The 20,972-nt window shown below is 34.7% G+C and overlaps 1 protein-coding gene across 15 annotated transcripts in view; it reads right to left on the minus strand.

Moving 5' to 3' along the window:
- Positions 1-5,872: 5,872 nt before the first annotated feature.
- The window catches only part of LOC147380542 (syntaxin-81-like), a 41,747-nt gene continuing 26,647 nt past the window's right edge, over positions 5,873-20,972 (minus strand). For 11 of the 15 annotated variants that reach the window (XM_086431563.1, XM_086431560.1, XM_086431562.1 and 8 more), the window contains 8 exons: positions 11,771-12,038; positions 11,555-11,686; positions 9,192-10,856; positions 8,992-9,109; positions 8,358-8,451; positions 8,180-8,238; positions 6,665-6,752; positions 5,873-6,217 (listed from right to left, as the gene is read on the minus strand). In XM_086431563.1, coding sequence (XP_086287689.1) covers positions 11,673-11,686; positions 11,771-12,038 — 282 coding nt within the window. In that variant the 3' untranslated portion in view covers positions 5,873-6,217; positions 6,665-6,752; positions 8,180-8,238; ... (2 more) ...; positions 9,192-10,856; positions 11,555-11,672. The remainder of the gene's footprint in view (positions 6,218-6,664; positions 6,753-8,179; positions 8,239-8,357; positions 8,452-8,991; positions 9,110-9,191; positions 10,857-11,554; positions 11,687-11,770; positions 12,039-20,972) is intronic. The other 4 variants (XM_086431550.1, XM_086431554.1, XM_086431553.1 and 1 more) reach the window with 4 other exon arrangements.

Genomic DNA, 20,972 nt, shown 5'->3' on the forward strand with positions numbered 1-20,972 from the left:
CACGTATATTTTGTGTCGTGTGAGATTATTGTGTTCTTGCTTGATTTATACTTCGGATCATAGGGTTAAGTCTAACAATACCTTATTCTTGAAAATACACGTCACCAATCAAAACTGATCTTTTGTGTGTAGATTCATCGAAGGATTGATATTGCGCGTATGAGAGGTTTTTTTTTTTTTTTTCGATAAATGTGTGAGAGAGAGAGAGGTTTGGTAGTACTCTAATAAAGTTTGTACAATTATTAATATTATAGTCAAGATTGGTACAATTATTAACATTAGAGTCAAAAATGGATCCTATGGTAGCATATGTGGCGTGTATTGCACCGACATCTCTCTTCTCGTATGTGCTTATTTTACAACCACACATAAGTAAAGCAAATAATGCTTTTAAAGTGGTAATTTAGTAAAATCCCTATAAATTGATGATATTAGTTTTAAAAAACCTTCTATTGGCACACTAACTTTTATTTATTACCCTCTAATTTAAAATAAAGAGTGTGCTGATTTTCTAACTCACTTTGACCGACTTACTAAAAAACTCATCCACGCTGCATGCGCAAACCTTGGATTTTTTTTCCTTGCGATACATAATTGTACATGTATTATGGAGATTGCAATTGGGTATCCCAAGAAAACATTTATTGGCCACATCAGTAGTTGGGGGAGAATCATGACTCTTTTTTTAACCTATGGAGTCACTCGTGAGTTCGTCACTTCTAATATCTATGAATCCAGAGATATACATACGAATTCATTGATTATTTTGGAGATATAAATTCTTCAACCCATGAGATAACGATATGTGTCATTAAGTAATGAGAGGGTTCACAAGATACATTTGTTTGACATGTGTGTGTGTACAATTGCTCAGGTGGTTCATTGAGGGAGGTGGTTTAGAAGAAGTCGGGGAAACAATATTTTATGGATGGAAATTATTCTAATCCTTGGGATTTTGGGATTTAGATGACTGAATTAGAAATGAATTTTAGAAAAAGAATCTCACACGATTCTTATCCTAAAATAGAAAGGGATAATGAAGGAAAATGTGCAAAATAGCAACTCACTCTCTATAAATAAAGAAAAACCCCCCACATCAAAGGTATGTAATTTCTATGCACTAAAACCTTATCGAATTTTCTCTGGAACTAATTTAGGCATTGAAGGCTTTGTAGAATAGGGAATAGGAAAGATCTCGAGGAGTTGCATATCATTCAATTAGAAGAATGAGAATCTCTGGGTGATCACAAAACACGCCTCCACAATTATAAATGTGACAAATTCACTTGAAATCCATGTTTTCGGAATATTCTAATAATATATCTATTATAACATTAAATCATTTTCTCGTGAAGATTTGAATAAATATTATACTGAATTAAGATAAATTAGAATTTACGAATTATTACAATTTTTCGAGTATTTTATGTGTAAACTCAATTATATTTTTGTGTAATTAGAAATCCAATAATAAAAGAATTGTTTATTTATCGTGGTATTAGAGCCATTGTTAATTTCAATCCTACAATTAGCTAGGCCAATCAGGCTCTTGATTTCTATCCAAACGGATTACTTCAATATTGAATCTAAACCAGTTAAAAATAGCTTAAACTTGACTACCTGACCTTGAAACTTTGATGCAAAAATCTAGAACGGTGAGTATAAATCAACCACAATCATCAAGTAGGATTGTAACTTAGACAGGTTGGAAGGTCAATCCAAATTGTAGAACCCTCAACCCGAACTCAACTCAACCTGACTATCGGGTTAGAGTTCATTAACCCAAAATGCAGAATCATCCTTTTAATTTTTTTTCCCTCTAACATTTGAATAGTGAGTTTTAATCTTTAATTAGAGTATGATAAATAATTTTAGACATTGAATTGTAATAAGTAAGAGTTAGGGTGCCATTAGTGCAGTTTTCCTTTTTTAATTTTTTGAAAGGGACGTGTGAAAGACGTTTGAGAGAACTCTCAATGGCATGTGGTGTGTATTGCACCGAAAGATGTATTGTGTATTGCACCGACATCTCTCTATTTTTTTTACTACACCACTGAGGTAGGTAAAGCAACCACCAAGATTAAGGTGTTGTTTGTTAAACTGAAAAAAATAAGTGCTGAATAGCATTAAGCACTGAAACTTATAAGCGCTGAATTTAAGTGCTGAAAAAGTTGTTTGTTTAGATGTTGAATCATGTTTGTTACACATTGCTGAAACTGATAAATTGTCTTTGTTACCCTTACAATCATATTATACATTGTTTACATGTTTCAAATACTTATTTATTATCAAACACAATAAAATATATTATTTTTTATAAAATTAAAATACATTTATTTTTAAATAATAAATAATACTCAAATAATCTTCAATTTATAAATAATAATTTCTATTTATAAAAACCCACAAATTTCAAATTAAAAATAATAATGTCATACAAATCACCAAAATTTGAAATCAACTTTAAAAGAACTAATTTTCAATGGAAATGAAGGATGTGTAATTATAAAAGCACCCTATGAATTAATAAGGACATCCCACACTATAGCCATTTTTTGTTTTGTTTTATATGGGTTAAAGTTTTTGGAATGAGCAAATTTTTAGTAAGGATGGTCTATATGGTTTAGAGATCATCATCACCAAAAATCAGTCTATTTTGAAACTTCTAACTCGTTAAAAATAGTTTTCAAAAAAAAAAAAAGGGATAATTTACAGTTCTTGAACTTGTTTTGATAGGGTTAGAAGTTTCAAGATGTGCTATTTTTTGTGAGGATGATCTCCTCATTGTAGAGATCATCCTCACCAAAAATCAACTCATTCCAAAACTTTTAACCCATACAAGACAAAATAATTTAGCTATGGTGTGGGTTTATTAATTTGTGGGGTGTTTATATACTTATCCATGGGATATAAGAGGTAATATCCTTTTAAGAATAAGGGCATACTTGTCCATGCTCAAAAAAATAAAGGGCATACTTGTCCGTGTTGAAAAAAGCGAAGTGCTTACCGCTTCAGCACTTTTTTTCAGCATCAAAATAGTGCTGAATTTTTTTCACTTATTTTCAGCAATAAGCACAAGTAAACAAACGCGCTATTTTGACAAAAGTGCTGAATTTAATTTTTTTCAGCAATAAGCACTGAAAAATAGCGCAAACAAACACCACCTAAGTTTACTCTCTTTACGAGATAAATAAATTTTGATTTGAGAGATTTACCGGCCAGACTTATTTGTAGTAATTTTATTACAAGAACTCCCTTAATTCATAAGTTCGTTACTTAAACAAATCTTACTTTATTAATCATGCTATCATGATTAACTTAGTAAGATTTTAAATCTTACCAATGATCATTGGGCTCATATAGATCATCAAATCAGCAATCCAGCAATAATATCTTTTAGATTTCATGAAAAAATTCAGACTAAAAATAATGTTTTTGTTGTGGTCATGACCACAAACTTCTAATACATCCATCAGAGACTAATCATTTGAAATGTTAGTAGTTCAACAGTAATAATAGTAGTCCTCCCATTATCACTAACAATAAGTTGGTATTCGTTCTTCTCCTTTGTAATATCATCTAATTTGCCTCTTATTTCTTTTATTTACGGTTGATGTCATGATGTAAAGAAACTTTACTGAAGGAATTGCAAAGACGGAATCATTTGGAGATTAATACCTTCTTCTTAAAAATACACGTCACCAATCAAAACTGATCTTATGTGTGTAGATTCATCGAAGGATCGATATTGCGTGAGAGAGAGAGGTTAGGTAGTACTCTAACAAAGTTTGTACAATTATTGATGTTAAAGTCAAAAATGGATCCTATGGTGGCGTATGTGGTGTGTATTGCACTGGAACCTTAGATTTTTTTTCCTTGACATACACAATTGTACATGTATTATGGAGATTGCATTTGTGTATCTCAAGGAAACATTTATTGGCCACATCAGTAGTTGGGGGAGAATCATGACTCTGTTTTTTAACCTATGGAGTCACCCGTGAGTTCGTCACTTCTAATATCTATGAATCCAGAGATATACATACAAATTCATTGATTATTTTGGAGGTTTAAATTCTTCAACCCATGAGACAACAATATGTGTCACTAAGGAATGAGATGGTTCAATGGATACATTCATCTGACATGTGTGTGTGCAATTGCTTGGGTGGTTCATCGAGGGAGGGGGTTCAGACGAAGTCGGGGAAGCAGTGTTTTATGGATGGAAATTATTCTAATCCTTGAGATTTTGGGATTTAGATGACTGAATTAGAAATGACTTTTAGAAAAGGAATCTCACACGATTCTTATCCTAAAATATAAAGAGATAAGGAAGAAAAATGTATAAAATAGCAACTCACTCTCTATAAATAAAGAAAAATCTCCACATCAAAGATATGCAATTTCTATGCACTAAAATCTTATCAAATTTTCTCTGGAACTAATTTAGGCATTGAAGGCTTTGTAGAACAAGGAATAGGAAAGATCTCGAGGAGTTGCATATCATTCAATTAGAACAATGAGAATCTCTAGGTGATCACAAAACACGCCTCCACAATTATAAAAGTGACAAATCACTCAAAATCCATGTTTTCGGAATATTCTAATAATATATCTATTATAACATTGAATCATTTTCTCATGAAGATTTGAATAACGATTAGACTGAATTAAGATAAATTAGAATTTATGAATTATTACAATTTTTTGAGTATTTTATGTGTAAACTCAATTATATTTTTGTGTAATTAAAAATCCAATAATAAAAGAATTGTTTATTTATCGTGGTATCAGAGTCATTGTTAATTCCAATCCTACAATTAAGCCAATCAGGCTCTTGATTTCTATCCAAACGGATTACTTCAATATTGAACTTAAACCAGTCAAAAATAACTTAAACTTGACTACCTGGCTTTGAAACTTTGATGCAAAAACCTAGAACGATGAGTACAAATCATCCACAACCACCAAGTAGGATTGCAACCTGAGCAGGTTGGAGGGTCGACCCAGGCTCAACCCAAGTTGTAGAACCTTCAACCCAAACTCAACTCAACTTGACTATCGGGTTAGAGCTCATTAACCCAAGCTCAACTCGGGATTGAGCTTCTAAAATCGGATTGAGTTCGGATTGGGCCAAGTTAGGTAATTTTGGGTAGGTTGCATGGGTTAGGCTCATTGAACAAGTCTAATTTCACCTTCATCAACATATAAATTTTATTTTATATCCCAAAAACTAAAAACAATATAAAAAAATAAAATCACTAAATAAATTTGCTCTCAACCTCCCAAGTCCATTAATTTTTATATTATTTTCCCCCTTAATTTTTAATTTTGCAAAAAAATTTAAGAAGAGAAAACTAATACATATATTTTTAAAATAAATAAAAATATTTATATGTAAACATATATCATCAGTTCGGGTTAAGATTTCCTAACCCAGGTCCGACTCATTTTCCACATAACCCAACCCAAGCTTGCCCATCAATCAGGTTGAGCCTGGATTGAGATTTGGTTAACTTGCCCAAGTTGCAGCCCTACCACACTACGTCATAGTGCGGGATAAACGACTGTCTTGGACAATCGTTTTTGACAAAACTGACTGCTATTGCAGTTGCTTTAAAAGGAGTCGCGATTAGAACGAGACTACCGATAAAAATCGTAAAAAACAACGATTTTAGACCAACGTAAAAATGATTGTCCAAAACAATTGTAAAAAATGACTGCTTTAGACAATTGTAAAAAACGACGGTCTTAAACAGTTGTTTTTATTTATTTATAATTTAAAAAAAAATTCTTCTGAATTTATAAATTGAACAAATGGATCATTGAAAAAATTATTTTTTTGAAATACAAAACCACCGCCACCAAAATCTAGAAGAAAAACTAATTTCTCATGTTCAAATAATTGAAACCTCATTGCTTCTATTGTTATTAGTATTACTATTATTAATATCAGAGATGCATAAAACAGAAAATAAAAAATACATGGAACATATCTTGACATTACAAAACTTGCTGTCTATTATTATGATTTTAGACCTAAAAAAAACAACTTATCTCCCAGTCAGGGGGAATCCTGGCACTATCGACGGACGTAGAGCCAGCATGCCAGCCCTACACAAACAGCTTTCAGCTGTGCCCCATTGAAATCATCTGTTGAACAAACCAGCTCTTCAAAATTTACGTCAGGATGCACACTTATTTATCTCGAATGGATCTGCAGCTCCAACGAAAGGAACTCAGAATAGAACTAAAACAGAAAAAAGAATTGTACAAACGACCTGAACGCACAACATAATAGGTTGCTGTTATGACCTGCACTTGATGAAAATTGTGCTCAAGTCGTAGTAAGATTTCAGTTTAAAGTAATATGTTACAACACATTAAAAGTAATTGTTTTCGTGATCGTGATCCAAAATCAGATTTTGGACTGTTTATAGGTATGATAAACTTCTCAATGCCATAAAAAGAAGGAACTCAAATAAACGAAGAAATCCTTAATAACTTATCAAAAAATAGAAATCCTAAATAAGATTAAAACAGTTCGATCTAACTAAAGCAGCTACTCTATTGCTGTTTTCGTAGTTCATTTGCTTCACAAGTTAAAATATAATTAGAATAAAATAAGATTCTATGTAGCACAAGAAAGCTACAAAATACTAACTTCTATTCGGTCATCACTGCTAAAGCCATCAAGCTGATTGAGCAATTCCAACATTGTGCTCTGAACTTCCCTATCTCCACTCACTTCACTGCAACAAAATGGAAGGGAAATTATATAGCAAAGCACTTCAAGTAATAGGGATTAGTTTGTTCAATAAAATAAAAATTCAATTTTACATCATTTGATGCCACCAAACTCTCGAAAAAACAAAATGTTAAGGCATAACACAGAAAAAAGTATTATCTGCAAAATATTTTACTGGCTAGCATCTATTCCCACCAAGATTACAGATGTTTCCAATCCTGACAACAGGATATCATATTTTGTGAGTTCTAAGAAATCCTTGTTCAGCAAAATGGTAGAATGGAACTAAAAAAAATTGGATAAGTAGTTAAATCCAAATGTCTACTGTTTCTTTATACTTACATGGCAAAACTAATCACGAGTAAAGTAGATCACAAGTGAATATCACCACCAAAGTACAAGACGAGCCAATAATACAAAATTGCATGAAGACGAATAACTTTTAAACCCTAAAAGATTACGTATTGAAGTGCAACCTATACGTTAACAAAGATTATAACAAAAATAAAAACAACGGATTTTTTTCAGCTTGCTGTGCAATCAACGATTAATGATGTGCAACTAGTCGGTCCCAAAAATATCATTAAAAAAGTACCATCTTGTGATTTTCTTAGTGATCCTTGAGAAACAGAACTAAAATTAGCCCTGTTTACATGTCACAATATCAGACAAAAGTGCAACTAAAATCTATTGTCGTTAAGGAAATAACAACTGCTGAAAATCATAGAAAATAATGACCAATTTGGGTAGTTGTTTTTAGCGCAATTGCATAGTCGTTCTAAACGCAATATGACGTAGTGTGCATGAGAAAAAAATAAGGCAGAGAGAGCCGCCATTGGATGTGCCCCATAAAGGAGATTCTCCTCCACCAAGATTTTTAATAAGTTGGATGAGCAAAAGCATATCAGATGGTCTAAGTCATCCTACTGGACCATTTTGAGGTTCAAGAGAATTTTATGTAGTACTAATTGTTAGAGAATAAGATGCACTGTATTAAAATGCATGAGATACATTGTATCATTGTTAGTGTATCTCACACAAATGGAAGGTTGTGATGAAGGATATTCTAGAATATATATTGATATTTAGAATATATCAATTAGGATATTCTAGAATATTTATATTAGGTAGTTTTTATATATCTTGGTTAATGTAATGCCCACAAATACCCTACTAGGGCTTTTGTAAGAATCATCCAAGAATTCTCAATAAAATCAGATTTCTTCACTAATGATTGAGGATTCCATGAATGATAGGTCTGCCATAGCAGGGAAGAGTTGGAAGACCGCTCTCCCCATATTCTCATGCCAACGTAAGTATACTAGGAAATAAACTTTAACATCTACAAATTCAAAACATTCTATCAAAAGTTAATCCAGAGATAATTGTCCCAAATTAAACTATAGTAAGAAACAAAATGAACAAGCTAACCTCCTCATGGTGGCAGTCAAGAATTCAGAGATCGTAGTTTCATGTTTAGTAAGCAAATCCTGTAACATTTCTTTTCAGAATATGAACTCAAAAGGAAAGGGTGAATTGAAGTTTTAAACTTTGATACTTAAACATAGATAATAGATCATTATTAATAATGACAGGAAGAAGAACTGGCCTTAAAAGTCACAAAATGGTCTACAGCAACATCAAAGTTAGGGAGCTCCACATATTTGAAGAACAACTCAAAGCTTGTGGATTCTAGTATATATCTGAGCGATCACAACAAAAATTTAAAAAGATGAAAATTCATAACATGCTTGACGCATGCCAAATAAAATACAACCCAGAAAATCACAATATATTTTATGGAATAGGTACCATGGAACCTAAGATGCACTTGAATTTGCCACCCAACACAGGTTATTTTAATGGTTCTACTATGTTCAGTTGTGCTAACTACCCATCAAACAGCAGAAGTATTTATTGATCGATTCGTTTTATTTTTTTAATTTCTTTATTGAAAAGTAGAAAGTACCCCCATTGAGCTATAGTTCCAGTTATGTCTTTGTTATCAAAGCTGTTTGGAAAATATTGCTATTAAGTTTCATGTGTAACTCTATTTTACTTAATGAATAACAACAATTGAATAAAACTTAATGGGTGTATTTTTGCAAGCTCGCCTAACCAAAGAGATGAGGCATGCATGCCCATATATTGCATGACATGGAAGGAAGATGAAGGCTTCAAAAACTAAAAATAACTAAATAAATGAATAAAAATAGCTATGTTGCATTTAAATAGAACCTTACCACACAATAAGGAAATCCAGTAGTTCCAAATGCTTTTCAATATATTCTACACAGCAATAATTAGAGCCAACCATTATCCTCAACAAAATGCACCAACAATGTACTAATCTTTTCTTGCCTGTGTTTAGAAGCAACATAGTCAGTTGTAGGCACCAAAACACATACATATATATATATAGGAATTGAGACCATGGACTTACTTCCCATCCCAATATAGATAATTTGTGGATGAAAAAGCCAAGAACATCCTCTTTGCAAATTTCAAGTGCTAACTGTGAAACATGTTCCTCATTTGGTTCAACTGCCCCATCTCCAGAAAGTATGTCTCTTCGCAAGAAAGTATTTTGATGTCAGGTGTTGCAGACATCAAAATTTTCTGTGAGATGAATATAATCTTCCAGGACTACTTGGAATATATAGGTGGCCGAACAAATTCAGCTTAATTCCCTGTATAAAAAAAAGGAGGCCGTCTTTCTACTACATTTTTATTTGACAAAGATTGAGTCTTGAGAAGTCAATCCCAACTTCTTCATTTCATGTTTCCTATAAGAATAGTAAACTTGTAAGAAATAATAACTAAGGCGACTCTTAAATGTATATGTTTTCAGTGGTGTTCATAGTAACCACCTATTCCACCTGTCAGACTTGTCCAGACCTCTAAGTGTACATGTTGTGTTGACCTAGACATACAAGAAAATAACTATAATGTCTAAAAATGAGTTTTTGTAGTTTTTTCATACTGGCTTAAATAATTAAGGAATTGAGAAGAAAATGTGCGATTTAAACGGGAATAATATTATGTATAAAATGTAAAGATATGGGCTACTTTAACAGTAAAGCCACATCTTCCCATACTTTAACATAAGACTATTACTATACGCCTTAGGCCCTTACTATAAATATTTGTTTCTTTTACCAAACAGGGACTCTTGAACTGGATCTGTCGGAACTGAAATAGGACCATAGATATCTTCATTTAAACTTCTCAATCAATCCCTGAACTTGCCCCGTTTTTCCAACATCTTCTTTCCTCCTGTAACGGGGTTGCTTGCTTTATGATTTCCTTCAAAATATATGATATTTTTGAAAATTCTTCATTTGACTTTGATCACTTAATATTCTTTGGATAATCTGAATTATGTTGAGCCCAACACATTTTTCTCTATGAACTTTTCCCTTTTTCTATATCTTGTTGGTGCCTTTTGTGTAATGCTCTAGTTTATTTTTTGAAATTTCTACCAATGGCACTCAATTCATTATGTTCAGGGGCGGATTTACATTGGGGGCTAGTGCCCCCACAAGAATTTTCAAAGTCTATGGTTTAGCGAGCTATTGTGACAGATTTTAGTGAAGGATAAAAAAATCTGCCACTATTGCCCCCACAAAAATAAATTCACTCCCAGTTGCCCCCACAATTATTTTTTTTCACTCTAGTCACCCCCACAAAAAAAATTCTACTCTTGGTTACCCCCACATGGACAAAATCCTGGCTCAGCCCCTGATTATGTTCATGGGAGTGGGAAAAATAAATAACGTGTTGATCAACAATTAACCTTTTGAAGTAATCAAATCGCTATTCATTTTATTTAGATTGGGTGTTTATGGGAATTTTTCTTGCTCTTTGGAACAAGACACTGCAAGGCAGAGGCTACTTCATTTGATGGCATTTAAATAAAATGTGAAAAATATATTCAGAAATTCTGAGAGAACAAAACAAAAGCAAGAAAGGTTATATTATGGCTTTGCGCAAGTAGTCACATCCCTGGTTGTTACAGTATGTCGTTGCAACGTAGATGTCAGGCCAGGGTCTTATCCTTTGTAATTCTATTAACCTCTTGTCTCTTAATAATAATTTCTCATTTCTCCTGCAACAAAATATATCAAGGTCAGTGAAATGTATCTCATTTCTGTAGGTTTGAATCCGTTTACCTTGATGATGAGATTCGAGTTGTAAAGGATATTCGCAACAACTATTTGGTTGTTGATCGTGCTCCTTATAGTTGGAAGGAGTGAAAAGCAGGGAATTGGTAATCTACCCTTCATTGATTTCATGTTTTGGATGATTTCACAAGTTCACATCTATTTCAACTCCAATAAAACGTTTGAGATGGTTGAACATCTGCTGCTAGTTTCTTATAAGACTTCACATCCTACTCTATCCACACTTTTGTTAAGCTGCTCAATTCTCGTTGGATTCAAAAACAGTATAGTCAAGGCTAGCACCTTGGTGCGCTTCAAGGTGGGGTGGGCCAAAGGTGCCTTAATAAATGTGAGGCGGGGCAGTGTAAGTGAAGAGTAACAAGGCACACGCCTTGATATTAGACTATTACAAAACATTCAATCTCTTTTGAACAAAGGGGGTCGAGGTGATCAACCACAATAAATCTGGCAATCCTATATTCCATTTATAATTACTCTTTGTAATACAAATTTCAACCTAGAAAATATGCTCATGTCAGATGTTTCATTAAAGTAGACACCAGAACCAAGAATGGCAGACAAATATGTTGCAGCTCAGGCATAAGCAAATAGCAAAATCAAACAAGCATAAATGAGTTCTGACCTGCTCGTACAAAACCTCAATCTGTTGAGCCTGTTGTAGAACATGCGTGGACATGAGTTGATTTAGTGCAGACATTTCAACCATCTTAGTTTCCGTTTCTTGAACAGCATCAAGAACACTAGTCAGCTCTACCTGCACAATTGCATTGACAAGAAATTGCAATTTTACCCACAATCACATGGACTAAGAAATAGAGAAATAGAGAAATATGAGAACCTCGACCCAAGAATATCCAGATCACCCGACGAGCACATGTTTCATCATCCAAGAGTTGCTGCTGGGATCTAAGTGGTTCTAGTGGAATTTGATCGGGTTCGTGAAGCTCCGAATGATTAGATTTAGCGACATCCAGAGAGTTTGAATTGACCACCCGATGCACCTTTCTTCTCGGTATTACTCTATTAATGGCATCCTGGAAGCGTACAGCCCTTAACTGATCAAATTGATCTGTGACTGAATGTAGCCTTTCACTTAGAATCAAAACCTGTAGTTCATCAAAGCAGTAGGTTAGGGGGAAAATTTCTGCATATAAACTTGTAATACACTTATGCTTTAGGAAAATGACCTAGAGAACACACTACTTATATTATTCTCAATGCACCATGAAAATCTGGCTCCATAATTAATCCAAAAACGAACAAAAAATGGACAAGGTTGGAAATAGTAAAGATTCCATTGATATAGAAGGCTGTGCACAAGAGCATGGTAGGGGGACTCCTTGACCACTCAATGATTGTACACGGAGACAGAGAGGAGCATGGTTTAAAATATCATACCATTTCGGAATGCATTGACCAATATGTATTGTTATTAGAAAATTCTGATGTGAAACATGCTTAGTCAAAGTTTTAATCAATGTTGTCAAAAGTGATCGCATATGCAAAATCTGATGGAACAATCGCATATACCATGCGAAAAAAATAGGTGGCTGCTATGTATGCAATGGCACAATGGAAATATGCGATCGCATAGAGCATATGCGATGGCATATGTGTCCAACAGCTAAAAAAGTAGCCAATGGACAGCAATTTTATTTTTATTTTTTTATTTTTTTTTGCCTTCTTATTTACTTATAAATACTCCACTCTTGCATCCCTCATTTGCACTACTTCAAATACAACATCCATTGAACATTCTACAAGTCTAAGGATCAAAATCATCAAGTTTACTCAAAATCAAGAAGCAAGATCAAATCTATTTCTCCAATCTCCAATCCATTTCTCCTCTCTCTATTCTCTGTTTCTCATTTTCTTTAGAAATCTCTATTCTAGTCCCCACTTTTTTTTTTATTCATCCAAATTCAAGAATCAAGAGCAAGCAAGACTCCAAGTTTCAACTTCCAAGAATCAAGGACTCAAGGTCAAAATCAAGACTCATCACTCAACTCTCAAGAATCAATCAAGACTCTCCAAGTTTCAAAATCAAGATCAAGATCAAGAATTCAAGATTCAAGATCAAGATTAAAGAATCATCAACCATTATTCATTCAAGAAGATCAAATACCAAGATTCAAGAATTAATAAGCTTGGAGCCTTGGACTTGAGGTATTTATAAAATTATTTCACTTAGTACTTAGTAGTTACCTTTTTGTTTGACATTTGAAGAACATGGCTTCTTCATTGGCCAACTCCTCTCTAAGGCCCAAATCGAATGACCCCGGTTAGAAATACGGTCATCATCGTAGTGCCACCGAAAAAAACCAAGTGGTGTGTGAATCACATGGCTACATAAGCCAAGGAGGAATCACACGCCACAAGCAACACCTTGCTCACATGTCAGGATCAAATGCTGGGGCACGCCCAAAAGTTAGTCCCGAAATCAAACGGAAAATAATGAAATTTTTAGACAAGACCTCCAGGAAAAAAAGAGATGATGTCATCATATTAGAAAATTACATAGAGAGTGGAGGTAGTGGTGGGATTGATGAGGACGATGATGATGACATTTATGTACATAAACATGATACTCCCCCTACGACCACATCGACTAGGAGTTCTAGACCACCTATTGCACCAACAAGAACATCTAAAAAAGCTTGTGGTGGAGATCCACTAGATAGATAGTGTGGGCCACATCCCGAAAATGTGATTACCCAAATAGAAAAGGGAAAAGGCCCCACACAAACCACAATCGAGAACCGTGTAATGAATAGAAAAACTACTATCCAATACATAGCAAAATGGCTTTACCAAGCAGGTATTGCCTTTAATACTGTTAAATTGAAAAGTTTTAAGGTCATGGTCGAGGTTATTGGACAATTTGGACTGGGACTTACGGCACCATCTTACCATGAAATTAGAGAGCCCTATCTAAAAAAAGTAGAGTTCACTCAAGGTTTCCTCAATGAATATTGAGAGAAACGGAAGACCTATGAGTGTGCTTTAATGGTCGATGGATGGACTGATAGATCTAGCCAAACATTAATTAACTTTTTAGTTAATTGTCCGACTGGAACTATGTTCCTTAAATCTGTCGATGCATCGACCTATTCCCACAACCGAATATCTTTTTAAATTACTAGATAGTGCAATTGATGAAATCGGAGAAGAAATGTTGTCCAAGTGGTCATGGATAATGTAACTGCATATGTGGTTGTGGGTTGCTTGTTAATGAACAAGAGACCTTGTTTGTATTGGTCTCCTTGTGCGGCACATTGTATTGATCTTATTTTGGAAGACATGGGTAAATTACATGCTAAAATTATTGTTAGAGTTAGAAAAGTTATTGTTTTCATGTATAAGCATGCTTTATTGTTGCAAAGAATGAGAAAAAATATTGGTGAAAACTTACTTAGATTGGCTATTACCCGCTTTGCAACAGCTTTTTTGACACTACAAAACTTGTTTGGAAAGAAAAGTAAACTTAAAAGCTTTGTAGTGTCAGTCGGTTGGAATAATGGGCTTTGGTCAAAAAAGAATAAAAGAAAACTAATTGTCCAAACATTCTTTCTCAAAACTTTTGGACTAATGTTTGTAAAACCTTAAGAAATGCCAGACCACTAATTATTGTCCTAAGATTGGTGGATGGTGATGAAAAACTACCAATGGGTTACATTTATGATTATATGGAAAAGGCTAAATTTAAAAAATGGAAAATCATGCATTTAAATAAAGGAATTATAAGTTTGTAATTGACATTATAAACAAAAGATGTGGGAATCAAATGTCGTATGCCTTGTATTCGGCTACGTACATTCTCAATCCAATCGTGTGCTTTCAAACCACTGATCGTGATGAAGTAGATTTGACACACATGATTGGGTTCCTTGATGTTTTGGAAAGAATGATTCCAACAAGAGATGAATAAGAAAAGATATCATCACAATTGGATCGATACAAGAACAGTAAAAGAATCTTCCGGAGGGAAATATTAAATATTTAATGGTTTCTTATTTTATTTAAATTCATTCAAGTTATTAAGTGTTCAAATTCAAATTACTAAAATATTTTTGAATTAAATATGATAACTAATTGGTGGGCATAATATAGAGTGGATCCAATTTCAAAGGATCCAGGTTTGAAGAAATTGGCCATACGAATTCTTGGCCTAATGTGTTCTACATCTGAATGCGAGCGCTATTGGAGTACATTCAAGATGGTAAATTGTAAATTCTTACTTTACATATTTTGAATTTTAAATAATAAATAATAAATTCTTAGTTCTTTCTTACTTCATATATTTCGAATTTTAAACATTTTAATTGATGTATGTTTATTTGAATTGAAATAACATATTTACACCAAGAAGAGGAATCGACTTGAGCAAAAAAAGCTCAATGACTTGGTCTTCGTGCAATACAATTAAAAATTACGTGAAAGATTCTTATAGAGGAAAGAGCAACTGGGGTTCTACGACCCCATCTCCCTTGATGAGCTTAATGGAGATCATTCATGGATTTCTAATGCAATGGATGAGCCAATGTTCGAAGGAGAAAATCTCACTTGGGCACAAATTGATGAAGCTACTGTTGCACCGACACCCAGGGAGGGCTCAAGCCAAAGAAGAAGAGGTGGCCGATCGAGTCAACAACTACTTAATGAAGAAGAGGAAGATGAAGGTCAAGAGCATTTGGATGTGAATGAAGTTTTGGTGAGATCAGATAAAGATGAAACTGAAAAAGATGAAGAATACGTAGAAGAAGGTGATGATTCGAACGACGATGGGAATGGGAGTGACGACAATAACAGAGGTGGTGGTAACGTCGAAGATGTACCACAATGGATTAGGGATGGTTGTGTGGAGTATATGGTGGGTCATCATCAAAATTAGTTCTTCACTTGAATATTTCTAATTTTTGTGTATGACTTGTATTAGATATTTTATATTTGGATTGATGCTTAATTCTTATGTTTTTTGGTATTTATATAATTTTGTACAATATTTCTAAATTAATCAATATCTATTTTGGTGTTTTTTAATTTTTTCTGATTTTTTTTTTTAAATTTCTTATTTTTTAAAGTTGTTGCATATGCCATCGCATATGCGATATGTGAAATAGCATATGCGACCTGGTATATGCTATTTGAAAACATTGGTTCTAATGAATTATTCGGTTGGTGCCAACTTGTCTTGAAATGTTTCAGTATATTCCCATTTGTATCAGAGTGTTTAGGCTGAAACATTAACAATTAACAAGGACTGGAACACAACGAGACCAAATAAAAACAGAGAGGACATGTTAGAAAGAGTGACTATTTATGAGGGAACTATATAACGGTTCTCCTCCACTTTCGATGAATATTTGAAACACCCATGTTTTCAAACTGATAACATACCTCTGAACCTCGGTCTTCTCTAAAGGACAATCACAATGAACTAATTGTCCTTGTCTTCAACCTCCTCCCAAAATCCCTTGATTTTTCTCTCCAAAACCCATTATATGCAACCTCTAGGGGTAAAATATTTAACCCTCTTCTTTAACCTTGAGACTCCATCTTCTTCAAACCTTAAGAACAAGATAGGATTTTAGGAGAAAAATGACGGAACAGATGCGTATTGTTGTGAAAATTACGATATATTTGATAAAAAATAGTCGTAAAGTCATTATATACACTTAAATGTTGATTTTTATGAATGTTAAGGGCATGATTAAAAAAAAATTGAATGTTTCGTTTCTGTTTTCGAATGCTTCGTTCCATTTCGTATGTTTTTTCCATGATTGAAACATTCCTCCAAAACAAAATCTTAAACCATGGAAAATGCCAATGTGTGACACCTGATTCTACTCGAGGTCATGCTGGACTCCTTGACAGGAAGAATTACTCCATTAAGTAGTTAGAGAGGGGGAGCTAAAATATCAAAATGACAAATAACCTTAGCAACACAGTCTCATACAACGTCAAAAATGGCAACCAGGCTTCTTCTCCCTCTATTAAAATGGTTTATACCCAAACCCTTAAACCTAAGCAAAAGCATTCTGAGCCATGGAATCCCATAAAGAGATCTCAACCAATCAAGTCCTTGAGGAATTGCAAACACACCCTAAAAGGAACAACACAAATTGCCCATTAAAAAAGTCTTCATCCTCCAAATCACCCCTGAGGGGACTTCAATGATTGACCACCCTTGTTGCGGAATAAATATGTTTGAAACTGTCCAAAGCACATGTTCCCTTCTATGCTCATAGGAGAAGGTGATCATCAAATGCTAATAGATGTTATTCTTTTTCCCTTCAAATATCCCAACTAGATGACATGAGGTTTCTAACCAAGCATCCCCTTTTCTCTTTTATCTTATTTTATCATGTGAAATTATTAAGAAGAAAATTTAAAGTCCAAATCAAGGGAAAGTACAAATAGACATACTCCCAAATTACTGAGTATCAGGGAAATACTATAATTTTCCAGCTTATTTATTAGCTCTGGTCTGTCTACTCGATGAATAATGTGTGGGATGTGGCATTTCAAAGTGCAATGGTGGAAATCCATCTCATGAAAAAAAGGACAATGTCCACCTAGGACAGAGGACTACCCCTTGACCCACCATATAGTCGGCATGGATTCCCCACCCAAAAAAGAACCTCAAGGGACTGAATTATTTTGTACAGAGTGAGCAAAACCCTTCAGACAATACTTGCAATAATGGTGTCCTAAATCTATAGAGTCACCACTGAAGCCTACTAAATGAATCCTTCCATCTCGAACCATATAACTTTGTTGCTGCCGCTGAGTTTTGACCCATTTTTGTTGCTCCTGTTAAAATTGAGTTGGAAATTTTTTCTTGGAGGATCCATCCAAATACTACAACGTCTAATTGGAGAAAAGTTCTAGTGCGAACCAATCCAAATCAGGGTGCCATGGATAGTAACACTCATCGAAACAACAAGAACATCCTCAACCCCATACAAGTAAATGCAACAAAAACAATTCTTCAAATTTCTATGTGGCTGCCAAATGCCAATGTACGTAACTTTCGACGCCTTCCAAACAGGGAGATCAACTTCGATAGGTATGTGCCAAGCACATAATGATCCTCATCAGGCTCAGAAAGCATGAATGGAAAGGATCTGTGAGGAGTTGAATCAGATTCTTCACTTCCCTAAATGCTTTAAAAAGCTTACACACCTAAAAATGCAAGAAGAGCATCATTCATGCCAGCAACCCGACCGAAAAGAAGTAAGCTAAGAAGTGAGTGCAAGGGCTGTAAAACACAGTCTTCCATCCCATGTAATTGTAATAAGCTGCAACTCATCTTTTTAAGGGAATGCAACCTACTTTATTGCTCTGCAGGTTTTGAGGCTTGAAGACTTGAAAAACCCCCATGCACTACATCTACTAATCAGTACTCCAAGCCAACAAAAAATTCAAGTAATCCTACATTAAATATGAAAGGCGGTATTAGCAGATCTTTGGTATCATAGATGAGATCAGGCACACAGCTTCTCCAACAATATATGCAGCTGTTATTTATGAGACCATCTTTTTTTTTTTTTTTTTTTTGTAAGTATAAAATATATTGAAGAAAGGAAAGGAACAAAACACAAGAAGAGAAGGCTGAGGTAGCCCCCCAAATAAAAGCAAAAAAAACAAACGAAAAAATTCCAAAACATCTATGATTACACAAGGAATTCCATCTAAAAACAAAATCATCGAAAGTAGTTCCCACAAACTCAATGTTCAGATTTGACCAAGGTACAAAAAGCCCAAGATCTCCAAGAAAACACCATGAGAGATTCTCGCCTTACTTTTGAACACCCTATTATTTCTTTCGTTCCACAACCCCCAAGCAATAGCCGAGGGAAGCATAGCCCAGAGTTATCTTTTTTTTTTAGGAGAAAGCAATATTGGCCCATTCTACTAACAACAACAAGAACTTCCAAGGAAAGACCCAGTTAATACGAAAAAGTTCAAGAAAAAGAATCAAATATCATGAGAAAAAGAGCAGTGAATCAAAATATGGTCAACCGATTCCCCATCCCTCAAAAAAAGGGGCAACAGTTAGGAATGATCCAACCCCGTGCAATCAAATTGTCCATCGTAAGAATCCTCCCTAAAAAAGTCAACCAAACAAAAAAGGAGATTTTAAAAGGAACTAACTTGAACCAAATGATGGACTCTGAGAAGGATTGGTCAGTGAAAGGGATTAACCACTTGTGGAAAGAGTGGACATAGAATCTCAGATCCTTCACCCTCGTCCATTCCCACCTATCCTGATCGCTTTCGTTGAGATGAAAAGAATACAAGAGATCAAGGAAAGATGTCACCTCTGTTAGCTCCCAATCATTAAAGTTTATCCTGAATCCCATATCCCAAGTAGAAGTGGAGTCATTGCGAATCAAATATTGCTAGATCGAGCAGCTCTTCTTCAGATAAGAGGCATACAAGAACGAAAATTGAGTTGCCAGAGACGATATGCCATACCAAATATCTTCACAGAATCTGATTTTGTCTCCCGTGCCCGCTTTGAATTTAATCCCATTCTCAAAGTCTTCCCTCACTTTAAGAATCCTCTTCCACACACTGCACCCATACGAACCTTTAGCCTCACAGTTATACCAACCTGACCTCTTCACCCCGTACTTAGCCATAATGACCCTCCTCCACAGATTATCTCTCTCCTCACCAAACCTCCAAACCATTTCCCTAAAAGCGCTCTATTAACCCGTCTCATACCCTTAATCCCCAACCCCCCATTCTTTTTAGACATGCAAATCAACTTCCATCTTACCAGGTGGTACTTCCTCCTACCATTCTTATCATTCCACAAAAAATTTCTCATAAACCTTTCCAATCTGATTTCTACGAAATTAGGAAGCAAGAACAAGAAGAGGAAGTATATCGAGATACTTGTCAAGGTGTTTTTGATCAAAGTTACTTTCCCTCCTTTTGATAAATATTTGGCCTTCCACGTACACAACCTTTTCTCCAATCTCTCAATCACACCTTCCCAAATTCTATTACTATTGTTGGGAACTCTCAACGGTAAACCCAAATAAGATATGGGTAAAGTATCATGCCTACAACCCAAAGTTGCAGCCATCAAATGAATATCATTTACATCTTCAACCCCAAAAAGTTTACTCTTCTGCAAGTTTATATGTAATCTTAAAATAGCCTCAAAATAACACAATAAGACACGCAACACTCTCACCTGATCCCTCGAATGGTCCAAAAACACCAATGTATCGTCTGCAAATTGTAAGTAGGAAATCAGAGGACCGTCATTGTTCACCCTAAACCCCGATTAACTTTCCTAAATCGACCGCTCATCTAAACAATCTACCCAAGGCCTCTGTCACTATAAGAAACAAGAATAGAGATAAAGGGTCCCTTTACCTCAACCCTCTCGAACCCCTAAATAAGCCAGTCAGACTCTTATTGACTAGAATCAAATAAGATACTGTTGTAACGCATTTCATGATCCAACTCACTTCGCTCCAAAACCCATCCTCCCTATCATATATTCCAAGAAGTCCCAACTCACATGATCATAAGCCTTTTGTAAGTCTATTTTCCCAATCATCCCCTCTTTCTTGTCCTTAATCTTCAAATCAAGACATTTGTTGGCCATCAACACTCCATCAAGAATTTTTCTTCCCCTAATGAAAGCCCCTTGCTCTTCATCGATAAGATTAAGAAAAACCACTTTCAATCTTGAAGCTAACACCATGGAGATAATTTTGTACACTGAACTCACCAAGCTAATAGGTCTGAAGTTTCCTAGCTTATCTGCCCCGACTCTCTGGGGGATCAAGACCACAAAGTTGTTGTTAAGGTTGTAGTAAAGACAATTCTCCTCTTGTAACTTTTTGATGACTTTCATGAAGTCATTTGAAACAATTTCCCAACAATGTTTGAAGAATTCCATAGTAAATCCATTAGGCCCCAAAACCCTATCCCCACTCATCAAAAAAAGAACTGATCTAACCTCTTCCTCCCCAATTTGTCTTTCCAGCCACGCCCTATCATCCTAATTCAAC

The sequence above is a fragment of the Akebia trifoliata genome, unplaced genomic scaffold (genome assembly GCF_017979445.1).
Source record: "Akebia trifoliata isolate Shusen 1 unplaced genomic scaffold, ASM1797944v1 Contig01311, whole genome shotgun sequence".
NCBI lineage: Eukaryota > Viridiplantae > Streptophyta > Magnoliopsida > Ranunculales > Lardizabalaceae > Akebia > Akebia trifoliata.